The 21,288-nt window shown below is 39.5% G+C and overlaps 1 protein-coding gene across 3 annotated transcripts in view; it reads right to left on the bottom strand.

The window, feature by feature from the left end:
* PIK3C2G (phosphatidylinositol-4-phosphate 3-kinase catalytic subunit type 2 gamma) overlaps window positions 1-21,288 on the bottom strand; it is a 210,475-nt gene that overhangs the window by 24,905 nt on the left and 164,282 nt on the right. For all 3 annotated transcript variants that reach the window (XM_061363896.1, XM_061363895.1, XM_061363897.1), the window contains exons 28-30: window positions 20,670-20,791; window positions 15,776-15,884; window positions 7,482-7,557 (exon numbers count right to left, since the gene is read on the bottom strand). In XM_061363896.1, coding sequence (XP_061219880.1) covers window positions 7,482-7,557; window positions 15,776-15,884; window positions 20,670-20,791 — 307 coding nt within the window. The remainder of the gene's footprint in view (window positions 1-7,481; window positions 7,558-15,775; window positions 15,885-20,669; window positions 20,792-21,288) is intronic.

The raw sequence follows: 21,288 nt of genomic DNA on the forward strand, positions 1-21,288 counted from the left end.
ATGTTGGCTGTATTTGTATGAAGTAACCAAATATCTAACCTCTGGAGTGAACAGAGGTTAAAATAACTTCTAAGCTGACACAATTACAGTGGTGTCATGCACTGTTGACAGCCAGAGAGCTAGTGCAATTGTCATTTATCCTAAGGAAAGGAACTAAAATGAATTTAAAATAATGCAGCGTGCACATACAACTGCCACAATATAATTTTTCCAGGCAGCCTGGATATCAACACTTCCAAGTTTCTGATGTTTGAACTGGATTTTTAGAATACAAATCCATCTCCAATTTCTTCCCTTTAGGGACTACAAAAATATATTTTTAATCACACCCTAATTAGAAAAGGGTCTGAAACAGACTCCTAAAGAATTGAAATCTTATGAAGAAATCACTAAATTGGGACTTGGCAGACTGAGGTGCAGTTCTTCATTTGTTATTCTCCTCTAGGAACTTTGAAAAATCACTTAGCCTGACTATACTTTAGTTCATTTCTTGTTGTACACAAAGTAAGGGAGAGATAAAGCATGAAAACTCCATGAACAAGGCAATGCTGAATAACAAAAAGCTCACAAAAATTTGTCCTTCCTGACATGATGCAAAGACATTTTACCATATGTGGGTTTTCTTTTTTTTTTTTTAAAGTTGTGAGTTCTTTTTTGTTTTAATTTGCAACAGAAAATGTAGGTTCCTAGGTCATTAAACACAGCATAACACAAGGGAAGTTGTGTTTTAACATATGGGCACAAAACATGTGCAGGGCTCTGTTAATTTTGTGAATTGCAGTGGGTCACCCTGAGCACTTTAGCAAGAGCAGTGGATTTCAGAGCTAAATTACATCATTAGAATTCAGCTGAACACTGTGCCTTTCCTCTCCCACCAGTAATACCAGTGCCTTTTTCTGCATTACTTAAGTCTTATAGTGCAAGTGCTCATACTCAGTCAAGGAATTTGGCATTTCTTTAGGAAAAAAAACAAATGTAAATAAGTTTCTGACCAGGCTGAAAATAATGAAAAACAGGGGAGGGGAAAATGCATTTCTAATAGAGTGTGTAAAGTGAAGTCTAAACCACACACTATGGGCATGACTATTATGAAAATATTTGCTCTTGCTATGTAATAAATTGAGTACTAATGGAAAAATAAAATAAAAAATAAAAGGAAGGGAAAGAAAAAAATAACAGAGTGCAGAGAATCTGATAAAAGGAAGAAACTTCTATTGCTTGTATTTCATAATAAAAGACAGTTACTGGTAGCTATATCCAACTGTTGTATTTTAGGTTTTCCCACATCCAGCGCTAAATCATTGCCTTTTTGAAGTCTAGGTGATTTTAGCTTCAAATCATAACAAAGTACACATACAATAATTACTTCCCAGCTTGGGCAGATGGACTTGAGCTCAGACCCTGCGTTTTTAGGAACTGTCATGCTCTACTTGTACTCCATTATAGGCAAAGACCAAATGCTAGTCTGTTGTAGATAGAGGACAAAACTCTGCTGACTTCAGCTGAAGCAAGATTTCCCTCACAGGGGTTGATTCTTCACTCACTGGTGTCAATGTAAAAGCTGTCAAATGCCAAATGAGGACCCTGGAGCACTCATAGAATTTTTCTGTATGAACTGTGCCTGTGTGTCCCAGCACTCTGCAGTGGAAGTAAGCCAGAAAACTGCAGAAAAACTCAAACACTGTGCCAGTTTATAATCTCTTTTATGAAGGAACATAAACACTAGAAATCTGTGGGCCCTTTCTTCTTTTTGAATGGCAAAATTAAGACAACTATTGTTCAGATTTCTACTGGGGAATGATCTTCAGAGTAGTCTAGGATCACAGAATCACATAATGGTTTGGAAGGGACCTTAAAGACCACCTAGTTCCAACCCCCCTACTGTAGGCAGGTACACCTTCCACTAGACCAGGTTGCTCAATGCCTGCATCAAAGGATGAAGTTCTTCATCTAGATGGTCTTTTCTTACATGTTGGAGAACTACGAGCTCTATAATCTATCCTTTGTGCAATGTTTTCATTAGTAGCATTTTAAAATTAGATCTGCATTACACTTTGCACAATGCATAAGATGCGAAAAGTGAAGAAGATGCTACACAGAAGATTGACAAAATCAACAGGAAAACTACTACTTAATAACACATTGCTTTTCACACGTGGACTGCAAAGCAATGTTAAAATGCTAATTAAATAAGCATAACAGCATTACCATTATGGAGTTAAGCTTTTCAATTTATTGTGCACCCTCAGATTTTTCTTAGATCTTTCTTCTTAGTGGCAGCCTGTTTTGATGTTTGGCATCAAAGGGTACTGGACCTTTTTTTTTGGTTTTCCAGGGCCAGGGTTGAATGCCCCAGGCCAACCATCTGCCTGCTTTAGATACAGCTTGGGTTTATAAGCCTCCAAGGTACCCAACTTCAGTGGTAAATACATTAACTAACCATCTCAAAGGTTTCATCCTGCAATGCATCAAGAGGTGTTTAGGGCCAGCAAAACAGTATGAATGGCACTTAAGTAGGAATGCAACTTGTGGCAAAAAACTTTACATCAAGAATAAGTAACTGCAACACTACATAACACAAACAAAATAGCCAATTCTACTCAGGGACAGTCCATGAGGACCACGATTCTGCATGGAGAGGCATACCATATCTGTTTCCCTTTAAAAGGGCACAAAGCCAGTTTCTCTACTGCACTAAATGGACAGAAGCCCTTTGAAATACATGGAGCACTAATCAAACATGCCAGAACTGGACCTGGGTTGTGCCCTGTTAAAACCAAGGGCAAAGACTTAAGGATTTCATAACTTTGGCTAAACAGTCTGAATTACTAATATTTTCAGGAGATAGAATCTCAAGAGAAGAAAAACAAACAAGATTGATATAAAAATGGTTTTAATACATTTTTTTTCTTCCTTTTTTCTAAAGGGCCTTTATAGAAGGCTGTCTGTGAAATCATTCCTGATATCTGCTCTCACTCCCCTGTAGTGAGCTTGGTATAATGAAATGCTGATAATATTCAGCATAATTCAGAATTCACCCCACTGGGCGTACTGAATCAGTATTCTTGTCAAAGTAAATTTAGCGCTGATTTTTAATCTCTTCATTGCTAGGAGCACAGTACAAATTCATAAATTTTAATTTTTATTTTACTTTAGTAAGTGTAATTACCTACAACATTTATAAATTTAAGCAGTGTAAGAGAAAGATGCTGTCTGATCAAAATTCATAACCTGCTTCTACTGGGCATTCATTTTATTTTATATTGATCCTCACTGAGAGTAAGACGATTTGCTTGCATAAAGGCTGAGAGACCAAAGAGACTCAGCCACAGTAACTCAACCCATCACTCGTGTTCTCTGTTTTTACAGAGCCTAACTCATCGATTCCTGATTTGGACATTGTGTGCTACTGGTATTCTATCAATAATTGATAGCAATGAGTTTTCTAGGCCAAAGGGAGCATTTTAGTTTTTTATTTTTTGTTTGTTTGGTTGCTTTTTTCCTCTGTGTTAAACAAAGGTTTTGCCTCAGTCTAGAACTGAAGTGTCCAAACTTTAAAAGGTAGAGTTCCTGCACAGGGAAAAACAACCACATCCCTCTATAACCATACGTCTTGAGGACAGAGACACATTAATCTCCCTCGATCAGGTTGTGACCTTGTCCTGGGTTCAGCAGTAGCAGTCATTTTTCCCTTTCTTAGTAGCTGGTGCAGTGCTGTGTTTTTGACTTTCAGCCTGGGAACAGCATTGATAACACCGATGTTTTTAGTTGCTGCTCAGTAATGTTTACTCTGACCAAGAACTTTCTGAGTCTCATGCTCTGCCAGGGAGGAGGGGAAGCTGGGATGAAGCAGAGACAGGACACCTGACCCAAACTGACCAAAGGAGTATTCCATACCACAGCACATCATGTGCAGTACATAAACTGGGGGTAGTTACCCAGAAAGGCTAGATCACTGATAGGTTGGGCTGGGTATCGGTCGGCGGGTGGTGAGCGGTTGTATTCTCTCCCCTTGTTATTTCCCTTATCATTATTATTACTGGTGGTAGCAGCAGTGGTTTGTGTTATACCTTAGTTACTGGACTGCTCTTATCTCAACCTGTGGGAGTTACATTCTTTCAGTTCTCCTCCCCATCCCTCTGGGAGCCAGGGGAGGAAGAGGGGGAGTGAGCAAACGGCTGTGTGGTACTGAATTAGACTGGTCTTAAACCATGACAGTTCTTTTTGGCACCAACATGGGGCATGAAGGGTTGGGATGATGACAGATCTGACTGGAGTGCGTCTAATCACATTTGTGATAAGCATCCATCGTTTCGATTAATAGCCACTCGTCACAATGCTGATTTATTGGCTCTCTAAGTTTTTGCTCTTGATCTCACAGTTTCAGTATGTTGTACCTTACTTACAGCCAGTATTTGCTGTGTTAGTGTTTTTCAGCTGAGGGACTCGGGCTAAGGTTCTTGTTCCCTTGTACTTTATGGTAATGACTTGCAATACAATAGAATCATTGATCATGAAACTGATCTGGCTTACATTTCCAGTCTGGTCACCACCTCTATACTTTGGGAGGTATATAATAGAAGTGTTTAGCAATTACACATCTTTTTTCCCCTCCTCGGGTGGTCAGCCTATGAGGGAGACATTCCCACATACCCCTGCAACAAGTACAGCAGCTACTCAAACTCTGACTACAACAGATAACACAGTTACTCCAGCTCCAAGCACAGCAGCTACATAACCCCAGCGACAAGTACGGCAACTACTCTGATCGCAGCAGACAGTGAAGCTACTCCAGCTCAAAGCACAGCAGCTACTCCAGCCCCAGTGACAAGTACAGCAGCATCATTTGAAAATTCTGAAGGTTTTGAATGGCCTTTGGGTACCCTTGAGACCTGCCTGCTGATTGTGATGGGGATCACCATGTTGGCACGCATGCAGATTGTGTTTTGCCCACGACCATTTCGTCTGACCTCGAAAGTTAAGCAGAGTCTAGGGTTAAATGACAATATAGGAGGACCAAGACATTTTCCCTGAGGCTGGACAGTCATGAGTGGCAGGGTGTGTGGGACAGTATGGGCGAGTATCTAGTCCACTGGGCCCCTCCAGTGCTTTGGAAGCATTGGAGATGGAAGGCAGCTGTATGGAGTCCCCAGCAACAAGCTGCAAAAACTGCTGAAGGGGACAGTGAATTGTTTTGAGCCTGGTGGGCCCATGGCACTTCAGGCCATCAGGGCAGAGATGCAACATAGAGATGGACTCATGATTGAGGAGTGAACTTAGCAAAGGACACTGTTGCCCAGGTTATTGACGAGTATGAACACTGCACACAGCCTCTCCTGTTCTGAAAGACTGTTACAAGAGATGAAGCCTGACATCATGGACCAGATGGACTCAGCAGCGTTACAGGGATTGGTCCATGCACTAAGGAATGATCTCTCTCTCTCTCTCTCTCTCTCTGTGGGTGTATATATATGTATATATATAAGAATGATGGCATATTGAAAATGTGGGATCTGAGCATGACGTGAATGGCATGGAATAAGGAGTGGATACTGTCCCGGGTTCAGCAGTAGCAGTCATTTTTCTCTTTCTTAGTAGCTGGTACAGTGCTGTGTTTTTGACTTTCAGCCTGGGAACAGCTCTGATAACACCGATGTTTTTAGTTGCTGCTCAGTTATGTTTACTCTGACCAAGGACTTTCTGAGTCTCATGCTCTGCCAGGGAGGAGGGGAAGCCAGGAGGAAGCAGAGACAGGACACCTGACCCAAACTGACCAAAGAGGTATTCTATACCACAGCATGTCATGCCCAGTATATAAACTGGGGCAGTTACCCAGAAGGGTACTGAATTACTGACTGGACTTAAACCATGACAGACCTTCACCTCCACTAACTGTAGCGTGAACAAGCAGATTGGGGTACCTGTCACACAGCTTTCATCAAATACCCACTAAACACCTTCTTACCTCTATTTCTTTATCCTCTTCTCTAATTTTTATGTCATTGACAACAAAACAAGGTGTACCTTTCAGACTATATTGGCTCAGGACACCACAGTAGGAATTAGGAGGCTGCAATTCTCAACTTTATTACAAATTCAGTTTGTGCTTTTGCATAATACAGTTACACACTGATTCTCTGTAATAATTAGGCACCTTAATATTAGTGAAATGTCAAAATCCTTCTGAAGACCCGGGACTTTAACTCCCTTATGCCTTGGCTCACTGTCACATGTCTGCATCTTTGGTAAAGAATCTAGAGAGAGAGGCAGTCTACAGAGCCAGACTACATGTTACATTTGAACTCTGGTTTGGATTTTCTATTACAAGATTTAGCCTTGTATATTCCTAACACCTAGGACATTTTTGCATTATCTCCTCGTTCCCTTGTAAAAGTTAGAGCAACCATTAGCAATTTCCAATAGTCATAATGGATTTAATATGATAATGGCATGCCCTAATCAAATAAACTCTACGCAGGGGAATCTTCCAAAGGCTTAGAAGACAGAATGGGATTTATTTTGTTTTGATAGATTAAAAAAAAGTGGTCCCAGCAAAAGATATAACAAAGCTCCTGTCTGCAGAGAGATTAAATTAACTTAATGGACATGCAAACTAAATATGCACGGATACTTGCACTCCTTTCTGAAGTGTGGATCTTGGAAACTATCCTATCACTTGGAGCACATAACAACCAGCTGAGTTGCTGTGGTGCAGAGTGCAGCTGCAGGCTTCTTTATGAGATTTATTTTGCTTAAAAACTGACTACACAAGATTATTTTCAGTCCAGAGCTACTGCAGTGGAAGAAAATAAACATTCACAGTTTACATTTTATGATTTACACTTTGGTTCTTAATGCTATAATGCCAAAGATTAGATTAAATTAGGTGCTGGACAGAAGAGGGAAATGGGTTAAGTATTTAGATAGGGTAAGGGAACAGTGCAGAATCATGTAGTAAGAACTGAATTACCACTATCATTAATAACATACACCTTGGCATTAACATAATGTTCTGTTATTTACCTGGTCCACTTACTGTGAAAATTACTTTAGAAGTCACCCCTTATTTTCTTCACTTACCTGAGCACCCAGTGGGCCTTATCATGACTCAGACACTTTCTTCCAGATTCTTCTCTGAAGATTTTGTTTTGTGAAACAAGAAACCTGCTGCAGTTTGTGTAAATAAATGTTCACTATGCTTATAGAGATGTTTATTCTAAAAGAAATGAAGCAAGGCTGAGAAGAATATTGTGAAGTGAAGGAAACTACGGGTCACATTAGGAACACATTTTCAGAACCATGAGAAATAAGGAATTATTTTTGGTATCTTTAAAACAAAAGGTCACCCGAACACTTTAGACTCACCTTGAGTTACTATGTTTAGTATTTATTATTCGAATAATTTAGAAATTTATGTTCTAACAATTTAGTATTATTCTAAGAAGTCCTTAGAAAACAGATATGATTGGTAACCCACATACCTAAGGTCACAGATGATGAATCTTCTGCCAAGGTGTTTTTGGACCAATTCAGGAAGAAGCCAAGTACAAGCTCATTCTGAAAGAAAATAAGAATACTTTAGGGAATATCATATGTTGTGCTTTGTTCCTTAAATTATTAATCTCTGAGTAGATTTCTGGTAGGTTTCTAATGTATATATTAGCAATAAAGGGCAGCATTTCCTCTCTGATCATGGACAAGGATACCAGAGAATGATTTCTACTGAGGCACTCGGAGGACATTAATGCCCCTTAGCACTGGCTCAGGGATGCAGCATTGATGTCTATCTGGTCCCCTTCTATCAGCACACTTGCAAACAGCAGTGTGGCACATGGGCACATTTGCATTCCTGCTTGATCTCCAGTGTCTTGAGATATGTATTAGCAGCTGCAACTACTTTTACAGAGCACCCCATCTGAAACAAATGCAGGAGAATATCTTTACTGTGTAATGTGCAGTCAGCATGCAATTTGCCCTTGGCACAGAACCAACCCCAAGCATCTGACCTGACACGTGCCTGAGATACTGTGAGTACCTCCTTCACATGGAGGCTTAACGGACACTCAAACTGAAAAGCTCCACAGAGTGTTAACCCCCACCAGAAACCAACAGGGAGTGAAAGGGATGATCATATTTTGCCATCCTCTTCAAAGGAGTAATCCACCTTATGTACTGCACTATAACTTTTCTTTTTATGTACTGACCTGTGCTGCTCTACTGAACATATATAACAGGTAGTTACATTCAGCTGCAGAGAATTAAAACAATAAACTAAATCCCCAGATTTGAGTACTGTTCAAGGCAATAAAATTGTGAATTCTGAAATGGACTCTTATGATTCTGAATCAAAGGTGGACAGTAATTGTATTTTGTTAGCTTTTTTCATAAAGCCGTATTTCAGAATGGCCATTCTTTAAGACTGCTAGAATTGCTATATTCATACTGATGTTACTTGGACTGACACTGTAATGAATGGGTAGAACAAGAGACTTTTCAGATTCTAGCATTAAGATGTCACTTTTTTTTTTTTCCAGGCCATGGAAAATAATGTGTCTCTTATCGGCAAGCTGTACTTCACGTAGCATTTGTCTTGTTTCAATTTGACAGGATGCACCGTGATTTTGGGCCCGGAAAAGAGAAAAGGAAGAGTTTAGTGACAAATGCAGCTAGTGAGGAGCTAACATGGGTTTACAGCAGACAGAGGAACAAGATGTGTATGTTCACCATAGAGATAAGGTTTATCAATATGGATTTATTTTAGCAGTTACCTTTTATTTTTCATTCTGCTGTTTGGAGTTTTTCCTCCCATATGATACTTTCTTTTAAGAGAAAAATCAGGGGAAAAAAAACCAAAATAAAAAAGGATAAACCAACAGAATTGTTTTCCTTGAACTGAATGACAAGTCCTTAAGCTATTAGCAGTGGTCTGCCAATATACCTGTCTGTTCTGAGTATTACTAATTATTCTCTCATCTCATGCAGACAGCTTACAGGAGAAAGCACATACACCTGCTTCAGCTTCCAGTAGCTTTAAACAGCTGAGTTATTCCCTGTGGGATCAGCATTTGCTCTTTCAGCACAAGTCCCAAGTGTAGGAATTCTCAAGGGTTGAAAGAGAGTGTATTTTGGCAGCTCAGTCTTTCTTTGACAGCATAAAAATAATCAGAGAAACTTTAGTAGCCCTTTCAGTTCAAAGACCTTGAGAGAAGTGAGCAGGAGGTGGAAGGAAGGATACACTAACTGACTTGAAAGAGAAATGAAGTATTCCACACTGAGCAGCCTGGTGTTCTGCTTCCTCTCCACTTACTCTTTCAGCAATAAATGGAAATATATGGGCACAGATGTTTGTAAACAGGAGGTGCAAAGATTGTTTCAGGTGATAGTTCCAATTTCTAATGGAGACAACACTGGGAAAAAATGACACTTGTTTAAGTACAGAAGTGGAATTAATGCAAATCTTACATCAGGCATGAACACAATGCTGCTGCTGCAGTACTGATTTCAAAGCTTTCCCTGACTGTGTGTCCATTGTACTCAACAGGTATTGAAGCATGTGGGGAAGCAGCAAGGCTAATGCTGACAAATGGAACACAAAAACATAACTGAACAGGTCATGTTACTGGGGCATGAGTAGCATGTATCCAGGGCAATGTGCTTCACAAACAATGGGGAAGATCTCCTACATGTTTGTGGCAATCAGCATTTTGCACACTTTTATGCAAAAAAAAACCAGAATAAATTCTTCCTGAACTGTGTTAATCTGCCTGTTGCAGGAGCCCATCTTTTAGGTTTCCACCATCAAAGTGTGCAAGTACCTGCTTAAGTTCACCCTTTGTGAACAGATCACCAAAGCACATGCTGAACTGTGAGGTGATTCCTAAATCAATGGGACTTCAATCAACTGGACCCCAGTCAATGGGACTGAAGCATGTGCTTAGAGTTTAGCGTGCATCTAATTACACTGCTAAATAGAAACAGTCATATCAGGGCTTTGAACAGATGAATGAGAAAAAGCATGCTGTATTCAGGTAGGTAAGAGTCCACTTCTAAACAAGCAATTGTTAGAAAGTTATGACCATAGGTGGCATCTTAGAGACCCCATGACAGTCTTGGCAGATAAGGCAGGCACTGAGGATGACCACAAGTACTCATCTGCCTTTTGAACGCCTGGAATTCTTACCTTTAAATCAGTAAATGGAAATTCCCTAATATACTGCCCATTTAGGGATTTTTAGGAAAGTCTCCTTTCCATTCTTACCTAATAAGACAACAATCTTTAATATGCAATGCTGATATTTTTCCAGGTCACTCCATAACATTAGTCTGCTGGGGAGCAGCCAGGTATGTATGGGTGCATCAGCGCTGGTCTGGCTAGAACTCATGCATGACCTGTTTTCAGCCATTAAACTCAAAAGGGATAAATTCTACCCTCACAATAGGATACAAATGAAATAAGCAACTTCACTGGCATTGAGGGAGCTGGCAAAGCCCTGCACCACTGTACCTTGGTAAAATTTGTCTGCTGCTGTCCATCAGAGACTAACTAGAAAAGCATTCTACTGTTTGTGACACAGCCAGATTTCAAGCCAGATTTAATTTCATTAGGGAAAAAAAAAAAAAAGCAGTTTCTCCTGTGCTTTCAGCTTTCTTTTCAGCTATGTTAGAGTAGATTTGGGGTCAAAGAACACCCATGTACCTGTTATACTTTAACAGGATGGAGAATCAGCAGGAAAGAAAGAAACCAGAAAAAGCTGACCTTGCTGGAGCTATTATAACTTCAGGAAAGGACAGTGGAAAAGACATGACTTTGAACCCTTCCCATTTTGGCTCCGCAGGATGCCTTACTGCAGGAGTACAGGAGTTGTGGGAGTTTAAGGGACCCACATACCTCGGGTGCACTTTGTACCACTGTATTATGTGCCTCCATACAGGCACTGCAGGAGTTATTTTCTCATCTCTGCAAATCCCAAGTAGTGCCAGTGAACAAAATACAAATGAAATATGGGAAGCTGTTATGAAACTTGATTACTTTTAGACTGTAAAACATTAGTCACTCTAGAACAATGCTGTGGTTCTGGTTTTCACCGTATGCTTGAAAATGAGTGAACTTAATTTACAATCATTTCCATTTATATCCCCTCTTTAAAGCCCTTTTACACAGCCTATAAGTCACCATAAAGCAGTTTATAGAACCTATGCATAGCTGATACACTGTCACTGCTTACCTGCTTGCACTTTGGCCCTAAGTGTTTAGTTAATTTGGATACTTAGACAATTTTTATAAAGTCAAACCACAATATGCCCAATTTCTTTTTTACTGCTTAGCCTACTGTGCACTGTTGTATTTGCCAACTGCTCCTACCATGATAAACAAACCTCCTCACACATCCAAGCCCACTGAACTTGCGCACGAAACCAATTTATGTGGAAGATGTGGGACTAACATCATGTATTTATTTAAGGCTATGAAGTTTTGCAAGATCAGTATGAACACCTAGTCTCTGAGCTGTGTTACCAATAACAATATCCACAAATTAAATGCCACCTCCTTTAAATTATGAGAGATGGGAATTTTCTATAGAATGATATTAGCTGCCTGCCAGTACTGAGTGTGCATGGTTGCTATATAAAACATTGCTTTAGATTCAGTTTTAGATTTTTCTCTTGTAATGCCCAAGCCAGGTGCAAGCTGTCTTTTCAAGATAAACATGAAGACATTTAGCTTTGTGAGTGCTGCTGTTTGACACGAGGGCCAAGCACAGCCTAAATTAATGGAGCTTTACCTTGCTTTTGTGTCCCAAGGGAGTGTGCAACCCTCCTACAGTACAGCAGTAAAGTGACAAACCACCAGGGCAGCCCTAATTTACATGATATGTTATGAGATTTGGGCTGCAATCTCCACTCAGCCCATCACTCAGCTAGAGTTAAGAGTGAAACAGAGAAAAATGTAAAAGTGGCCAGCAGCCCCTGCCTTTCTTCACAAATGTGATTTACACTTCGATAATGTGCTTTTTGTTCTCCTACATGTTACCAACCTTTAATTTATTTTTAGTTGATATTTCACCCCTTATTGGTGGCATCACTTGGTTGTTCTGCCATTTATTTAATGAAGCAAAACTCCAGATGTCTAAGCACTCTTGAGCATATTGTTTTGTTGATCTAGAAGACACAGGCACTTCAGTGCCATTAGCAATGGTGCATCTGGCACAAAGCTAAATATTCTTACAGTGTGATCCCATATATTGCCACTGCTTTGGAAGGAGTAGAATGAAACTAAAAAAAGGTGCTGAAACCTGCTTTTGATCCTGTCCTAAATGACTCATTATGACAATGAAGGTGCATCAACTTTTGCATTTTAGTGACTGATGTGAGAAACGTAGCTTGTTGTTCAGCTGTATAATCTGGTGGTGTAGTTATTTATAACTGAAGGTTAACCTGAATTTAGGAAAAGCACTCCTGTTCCAGGCAGCTCTTCAATAAATTTCTAAGGGGAAGACAATGAATGAGGCATATGCATGATGTAAAACTGCTTTGCACAGGATGGGCATGAGCATGTTTAAGCATTTAAAATGGCCCAACAGGAAATCAACTGATATTTCTGCAATTACTAGATTTGATTTACTAAAAGTGAGAGATAGAGAAGGTGGTTTGAGCTCTTTAAAGAAGGGTTTAAAGAAACATTTAATTATGTTTGAGCTGCAGTGCAAATGAGAAGGCAGCTATTTTCCACTTCTCCTCCTTCATTCAAACCCTTTAGCAGAAAAGGTCAATGACATTCTGACCTATGCTTAATTATACCACAATTTTCATAATCAGAACTTAGTCTGGACTAAGAAGCGTCACTTAAGGCATGACTGGGGAAGGAATTTGGATATAATCCAATTTTCTCTTTATTTCTAAGATTTTCAGTTACTTGATTGGTAGAACCAAGCATGTAGTCAGCCTTGTATGGACTGGACAAACCTTTTCAGAGCTGAAAACTGTGTAGTCAATCAAGGTAACATGTTTACAGTGATAGCAAGCATATTTTATAATGAAATAAAAGCTTTTCTTTCCATCTCAGACAAGACTCCAGCATCCTGTACAGCTACAATACAGCTAGAAGACCCAACAGGCATCATTCAGCAGAAAGGAATGACTGTGTCAAGAGAGTAAAGGGAACACTGCTGTACAGGCACCTGCTCTTACAGAGTTTCTTCACAAATTTCTTACTTAATTATTTATTCCTACATAGTTTTACTATTTCATAGGAATGACAGTTTCGTAGTGCTTGAGAACAGACAACTCATGCAATGGTTTCAGTCAGGCTCCCTAGCATTTTGAGAAGAAGGACAAATTTGACTGCAAAGTTGTCCAAGGCACAAAAAGAGACAAAATAATTGCATTTATTTTTATCAAGAAAGCCTCCTCGCTTGGCCTTCTGCTCAGAGTAAAACCATGAGGACACCATGACACTTCTAATGGAGTCACACCAAAGAGAAAAGTAAAATAGGAAGCCTTCAGTTTGGAACACAAAGGAAATTACCCACTGACTGTTCTCCTCGTTCTAAGTGGGTCAGAACACGTTAGTATTTTCTAAACTTCTCTTATCGCCCAGCAGGAGAAGCATGTTGAAGTAAAAATAATGATTCAATGTTTGTCAAGTATCAATAACTTTAAAGGTAATCATCTAGAATTGCAGGTTAGCTGCATGGTGGTAAGCAAGATGATTTCCTGTATGCAATAGCACTTTACACATAGAAACTATCTACTTATTACTCCATTCATTATCGTCCCCTCCAAGTCCAGCACAGCAGCAGCTGTGCAACTGCACAAAATTGTTTTCATCTCCTCATGGTTCAGCACTATAGGCTGGACTGGAATGATTTTCAGCAGCTGCTTAGTCCATCGTGTTTGAGTAGCCCCACTGGGCTGGTTATGATCCACACCAGCGTATGTCTACAGTAAACCTGTCCACAGTTCCCTCTGAATACCCTATTTGTGGTTGTGCCCCAGTGTCCCTGCAGCAACGGGCTGGGAGAACTTACCCAGCTACGTGGGTGCATCCTGCAGGACCATAAAGGGAGAAAGAAAGCATTAGGAAGCCCATTGCAAAGCAGCATGCTCTGGCTGATTACTAGCCCATTCACAGACCATGGAGCAGGAGAAAGAGAGTTTCTGCACGTGACTGGGAAATGTTTTTATTATTTTTCCCAGGGTTTTAAGCAGTCTAATTTTTCAGCTGTGAATTAGTTTCTACACAGGAGTGCTTGGCCCAAATTGAAAATCCATGTACCTTACAGCAGCCCAGACACACAGCAGAAGATACAGAGCCCTTCATTTCTAGGTCACAGTTTTTCCTCAGCTGTGACCAAAAGGCACTAATGTAAAATAAACCCACAACCCTAATGTGAGTGACAGAAATTGCACAACAATTTACCCCAGCTTGTGCAGTTTATCTGGCAAGATCAGTCAAGGGAGCCAAGCACCCAAGCCAGCTGTCCATACCAAATTAGTTATAACTCTGTGAGACAGATATTATCTATCCTCTTTGGAAATCTTCATTTCAACTCAGGGCACAGAATTTATATTCACATTAATAAAAACCCTCCTGTTCGTTTCACATATGGACAATTTGCTCTTTAATCTCTATTACACAGTCACAGCTGGGAAATTTATATAGCTAGGCAGTAAACATTTTTCTCTTCCTGCAAGATGTTTGAAATTTTGGAGAAAGACCATGCTGTCATACCCTCTTTTGGCATCCTGGACTGTTTACGCTATTAAACCAAACCAGCTCCAGTTTGTGCTATGGCCCTGAGGCCATGGAACATGACATGGCTCACCTGGCAGAGGCCCAAGCTCTGCTAACATGCCAACAGTGACACAGCAGGGTCAATGCACGAACTTTGTGACTTGGCTCCCTTGAGCTTACCCGCCTCTGTGTAAGCCCAGGACGTAACGTAAACCACTGTTGTTTTATTTTCCTGCCTGACAGCTTTCCTGACAATGGCTGGTTGCTGGAAGATGCTCTTTCCTCTCAGATCCTCCTTTCATTCTCAGTAATTTCCAAAGTGATGCAGTGTAATGATTTAACATCTTCCTGGGTTGCATGGTGCCTGTTAGTTGCTCTCAGGCCTGGCTTTTTTGATGCTGAGGTGCATAAGGCTTTGTCCTGGGCCAGGAAATGAAGAGTTAGTGTTTGATACCCTTTCAACTTTCCATTTTGAAACAGGAGGAGTCCATTAAATCTCAGAAAATGATAAAGAATAAAAAATCAGAAAACACCAATTTTAAGGGAACACAATGTATCATTCTAATAATATTGAAACATTCTGATTTTGGTCTTATGTCTGCAATATAATTTCTTCTACATGTTAACTAAATTTTGAAAGGAAGGGTATTTCTGGGCTTAAAGAAAGGAACTTTTCATTTTAAAACTGTCAAAATCAGACTTTTCAATATTTTAAAACTTACTCTTTTTTTAGACATTACATTCACTAGAACCTACTCCTTTACTGTCAGAAATTCAGTGAATCACTACTTTTGAATGGCAGCAAAGGAAGAGAACTTTTTCTGAGAAATGCCCTGCCAGGTCTAATAAACAATTTTTCAGTCACTGGTTCTGATGAGTGCTACAATGGCTCCATCTCAAAACAGCTGCATTAGAACATATGTCATTTATGTGATTTTTCACTTTTTTTCTTCAAATGAGGCCACTGGAAGCTTCCTGAATCTTTTGGTACAATGCTACTGAAAGTCATATGCAAATGAAATAAATACAGGAAGTACTCACATTAGCCAGTTTCCTGGATCCACTTAATAGCTGTTTCAGATAGAGATTCAAATCCTTCACTCTTTTATGTTCAAGATCTGTAAAAGGTAAATGCCACGAGTAGGGAAACCTGCAAAACAAGAATATTTGTAAGTATAACTCTTGTACTGTATTTGCTGTTAATATTTCCAGCTCTACCTAATAAAGTAAGTTAACAGTTTCTAAGAGATCTTGCAGGTTGGCCAGGGGACATGTACAGTGTCCAGAGGACTGTTTACCCTCTGACTCTGGTTCTTCCAATAATTTGCTGATATTCTGTTTCATACTGTACCTCTTTTTCTGTCTAAATCATGAATTAAAAAAATAAAGATTCAAAACCCCCAAAAGGCACTTGTTTGCATTTCATGGCATTTACTACCTCCAAATAATTGGCTTTTTATGATCCCAGGAAACCACTACCCTCCCCAGTTTTTGCACTGTTTACAGCACATGAGATCTCTAATCTCAGCCCAGGACTCAACGCTATGCAAACCCTCACCATAGAATATTGAATACCAAAGCCTTACAGTAATAATGTGACATTTTATGAATATGTCATTGCTTGCTTTTTTACCTCAGCTATTTAGAGTATAGATAAACTTTTCAGAGCAGGTCCCTGATCCCATATGTAATTTCAGAAGCCAGCATAGTAAAAACAGTATATGAAAACAAATTATTTTCACAAAATTAAAATCAATTCCAACAAAAGCACTAACAATAATATTACTAATGTTCATGCTGAATTTTATTAAGATTAATTTCATTTCAGTTTAGTAAATAAACCACATAATCATAGAATGGCCTGATGTCAATTTTCAAAGGCTTTGGTGATTGACAATGCCAAAACCTTTTTTTTTTTTTTTTCACTTGAATCATATTTTTTCATTTTACTTGCTGCTTGCTTCCATACAGAATCATAGAAATAAAATGGTTGGGGTTGGAAAGGACCTTAAGATCATCTACTCACAACTCCCCTGCCATGGGCAGGGACACCTCACACTAAACCATGTCACCCAAGGCTCTGTCCCACCTGGCCTTGAACACTGCCAGGGATGGAACATTCACAACTTTCCTGGGCCCATTCCAGTGCCTCACCACCCTTACAGTAAAGAACTTCTTCCTTATATCCAATCTAAACTTCCCCTGTTTAAGTTTTACCTCATTACCCCTTGTCCTATCACTACAGTCCCTAATGAAGAGTCCATCCCCAGCATCCTTATAGGCCCCCTTCAGATACTGGAAGGCTGCTATGAGGTCTCTTCTCTTCTCCAGGCTGAACAGCCCCAACTTTCTCAGCCTATCTTCATATGGGAGGTGCTCCAGTCCCCTGATCATTCTCGTGGCCCTCCTCTGGACTTGTTCCAACAGGTCCATGTCCTTTTTAGGTTGAGGACACCAGAACTGCACACGATACTCAAGTGGGGTCTCATGAGAGCAGAGTAAAGGGGCAGGATCACCTCCTTCAACCTGCTGGTCATGCTCCTTTTGATGCAGCCGAGGATACGGTTGGCTTTCTGGGCTGCAAGCGCACACTGAAGCTGCCCCATGTTCATTTTGTGATATGGATTGGTTATACTGGGGCTCATAACTAATATTATGTTTTATGTCCTCTACTCTTCTGTGAAATAGAAAGGTGGAAGTTTTGATCTAGGTGTATTTCATGTTACACCACTACTGTAAATAGTTAACCATGTCTTGTTTACAACCTTGTTTATCCACTTGATCTCAAGAGATCCCTGGAAGCTTCAGACAAATGAGTAAAGAGCCTCGTAGCATGCAATATACTGAAAAGAGACACTTGGCCAGTCTTTAGAAAGGCAGCTGTGTAATACTGTGCAGAAGAACTGCAATGTATTTTACAATTAAAAAAGTAAGGGGGTAGGATGATAACAGCACACTGTATGTATGTATGACCTCTCGATTATTTTTGCCTATATCACTGAAAGATCAGGGTACAGTTAGGCACTGTAATAATGAATATTAAGAGGCAATTCTTGCCTAACAAAATTACAGTGGCAGGGCACATAATGGGGCGGGGGGGGGAAGTGATATGACCCAGGACCATGACATATAAGAGCTGCACAGATAAAAATAGTCCAGGTCATTTGGCACACATAGATAGCCTGTGAATGTTCTGGGTTCCTCTGGGGCACAAAAAGGACTTCTTTCAAGAGACGGAAGGGAGGTTCTGTTTGGAAGCAGCTTAAAATTAATTAGGCTGTATAACACAAAGAGAGGACTCTGGCTGTAAAATGTAGGCCCTCGGAAGATGCAACCTTAGCACAGTGGCCAAAGAGAGGGCAGAGAAACTGCGGACTGACAGTGCCAATAACTCTGCTGCAGTGAAGGACAATAGGAACCTTCTTTAAAAGGCCTTCATGCTTTTGCTGACTTACGCCTTTGACTGAAACTGACTTTGCACTTGTGAACACTTGTGTCAGAAAAGGTTAACTTCCCAAGATGACTTTGAGCTTTGTATCTACCTTAAATAGATCAGAAAAGTATAAACTTGCACCACGCACAGTCATCCTGCATAGCAGATTCCATTTCCTTCTTAGCAGCTTGAAGAACATCTTGTGTTCATCAAGCTAATAATAAGCAAATTATGTCACTTAAATGCTTTGTTGGGTGAAAAGATTTTTGGCTTTAAAAAAAAAAATTGAACACAATTAATACTCTGTCTGAAACAAATAAGAGGGAAGGTGCTAAAGTGCAAGGGCTTGCTTGGGGCAACTGTGCTTTGTCTTATAAAAATGGGCTGAATGTTTCAGACACTGAGAACTCTGAGCTTTTGAAATCAGTTTCTTGAGATACAGCCAGTGTTTAGTACTTGTATGAAGTAGACTCATATTGTGTGATAATGAGATGTCTCCTCCTAACGAGACATGAAAAAATACAATTTCACGAATCAATACAAAGCAGTAACCAAATAATTTCTTTTAGCAGTTCTAATTATTCTAGTAATATCAGACATTTTCCTTTTAAATCATACATCTTCAAACTGCTCTTGTGGTTACACTATGGAACAAGGCTTTTTCCTTCCTTTGAAGTATCTGTCATTGGCCAGAGCTGGAGCTTTGCAATACAGACAAATATCCTGATATGGTACGGTAGTTTCAGTAATAGCTTCCTCTAAACTAATAATTTCTTTATTATTAGATTAAAAACTGGAATACATCAAAAGCCTCAAACTGATAAAGTTCTGTTAGGAAACAGATAAAAACTTTAAAATTAAAGAACATACATGTAAAGAAACATCATAAAATGAATTACTTTAACGAAGTCCTGAGGAAAGATCACACAGTGACAGGTTACTGCTGGGACTGAATTATGGCAATAAAGCTCTGGAGCTCTTAGGCAGGGCTTTGGTATACTCAGACTAACTCTCTGTAAGTCCTGGAACTCTCTTTTGCAGTGAAAATGTTGTGAGGGATTTTATTAAATCTGAAAAATGGCTGGTAATAATTTTCAAATTCATTGCAGGGTTTCTGAGGTTTATGTGTTTCTAAAAAAATATTTGTATTTTCCTTCAAAGGGCTTTCTCACCACAGGAAAAAAATCATAAATAGTTACTTGTTAAGCATTTTATTTTATAACTTAATAGTTAGCGTGCAAGTATCTCCAAATCAAACTCATGATTCTAGCACTTCCAGTGTTTTGTGAAATTACAATTCTCTCCAGCTGCTTCAAAACCTTTCATGTGAGCCAGTCATAAGGAGTCAACCTGAGGACAATTAAAATCCCCCTCAGGCAGGAAAAGATCCTCTAGAATTAACTAACCTGAAACCATTTATGTGGTTATGTGGATGCCTCTCACGAGCTTGGGGGGGATATCAAATTTGGATCTGAATTTTGTGGACGTTATTTTTTAAGTCAAAACTGTATTGCTTGTGGCTCCTTAATTCAGGTCAAACCTCTAAGATCTGTCTATTTTTCAAGCCTATCTCTTGAATCTCAGCTTGGTTCAAGTAAACTGCTTGTCCTCTTGGCCAGCTTTATGTTTTATTGTAGATTCAGCTTGAAGAGGGCCTTGTATCAGGTAAGACAGCATAACTGTTTAAGAGAGGACTACTTTGTTCTCAATGGTCTATGCAGTAAAATGCATATGATATTTGTAGAACATATAACTCCACTCGTATTACCAAAGCCATGGACAGTCATTACATAAGGCAAAGCTATTTTACGTAAGACAGAAAGAAACTGTGGGACTCACTGTCTCAGGAAACTGAAGAAATGAGTCTCAGAATATGAAAAGCAGGAATAGACATGCACATGGCTAAAATACAACATTCAGAATTATTACAACTAATGATAGCATGTTTTTCTAGAGATATTAAACTGAATGTTGCAAGGCACAAAGTATCAGGGTTTGGGGCCAGGATAGTATTTAATAAGATTATTACATATTTCTCAGCTGGGAAGTATGTGCATCTTTTTGATCATGCCTGCCACTGTCAGAGACTGGTTTGTTTCTGTTCCAACCCACTGTGAATATTCCTACATTGCTTTAATAAATGGACTTTGCTATGTGTTTTGATCGGCATCATGCAGAAAATAAAAACTATAAGAAGCCTTACTGGCCTTTAATGAAGTCAATACCACTTACCCTTTTATTTCAGGAATAGCTGTGTCAGGTGCAAGCTGTTTCCCCCCCTCTCATCCCATTAAAAAAAGAACAATAAAATATGTAAAAGTTAGACTGCCACAATGGCCTATGATTCAGTTTCTTCTGGGACTGAATAGAAGGCTTGATAGAATATGTCACGTTGTCTTTGTGTTTCTAAAAATATGCCTGCTGTACGTTTCTCACATTTTCATCTGTGCACAGAGAGAAGTACTAAATAGCAGAATAACATCCCCTAATACGCTGTCTTACTCTGGGAGGGCACACGATGGAAATTGCTTCTGGAGACGGCTGTGAAGTTTGGAGAACTGGTCAAATGATTTTTCCACAAAAGTGACCACATTGCAGGTCTGTACCACCTGGACGAGGTACAGCTGTATTGGGGAAAAGGGAGAGACCAAAAAGAGAAATGATCAGAAAGGCACATTTAAAAAAAAAAAAAAAGTTCGTGAGAAAATACAAGGTGATTTTAACAAAGAAAAACCTTTCTTTAATATACTGCCAAGTTCCAGAGAATTCAGTTTGTAATTTATAGTCTTTGCTGTATAGAAAGAGAAACTTGCCTGGATAGCATACAATTCAAACACTGAAAGATCACTGCAGTGTGTGAAAACTAATAGTGCACCATTAAAGCGTCGCATAACAGCCTCCTATTTCTATTAGGCTTCCTAATTTTGTGCCATGCTTTCCTTCTGGATGCTTTAATTAGCTCTTGATTTATTCTTCACTATAGGGCATGAACTTCTCTCCTTAATGGCTCCCTGCTAATAGCTAACTGGCTGGTGTTCTGTTTCTCCTGTAGATCATTGCTTATGGAACTGCTGTTCATCCTGTGATCCCTTTAACATGGCACAAGCACATCTTCTATAAA

The sequence above is a fragment of the Neopsephotus bourkii genome, unplaced genomic scaffold, assembly GCF_033783945.1.
Source record: "Neopsephotus bourkii isolate Nb327-2 ecotype Australia unplaced genomic scaffold, CSIRO-AGI_Nbou_v1 NB_1183, whole genome shotgun sequence".
In the NCBI taxonomy this organism is placed as follows: Eukaryota; Metazoa; Chordata; class Aves; order Psittaciformes; family Psittacidae; genus Neopsephotus; species Neopsephotus bourkii.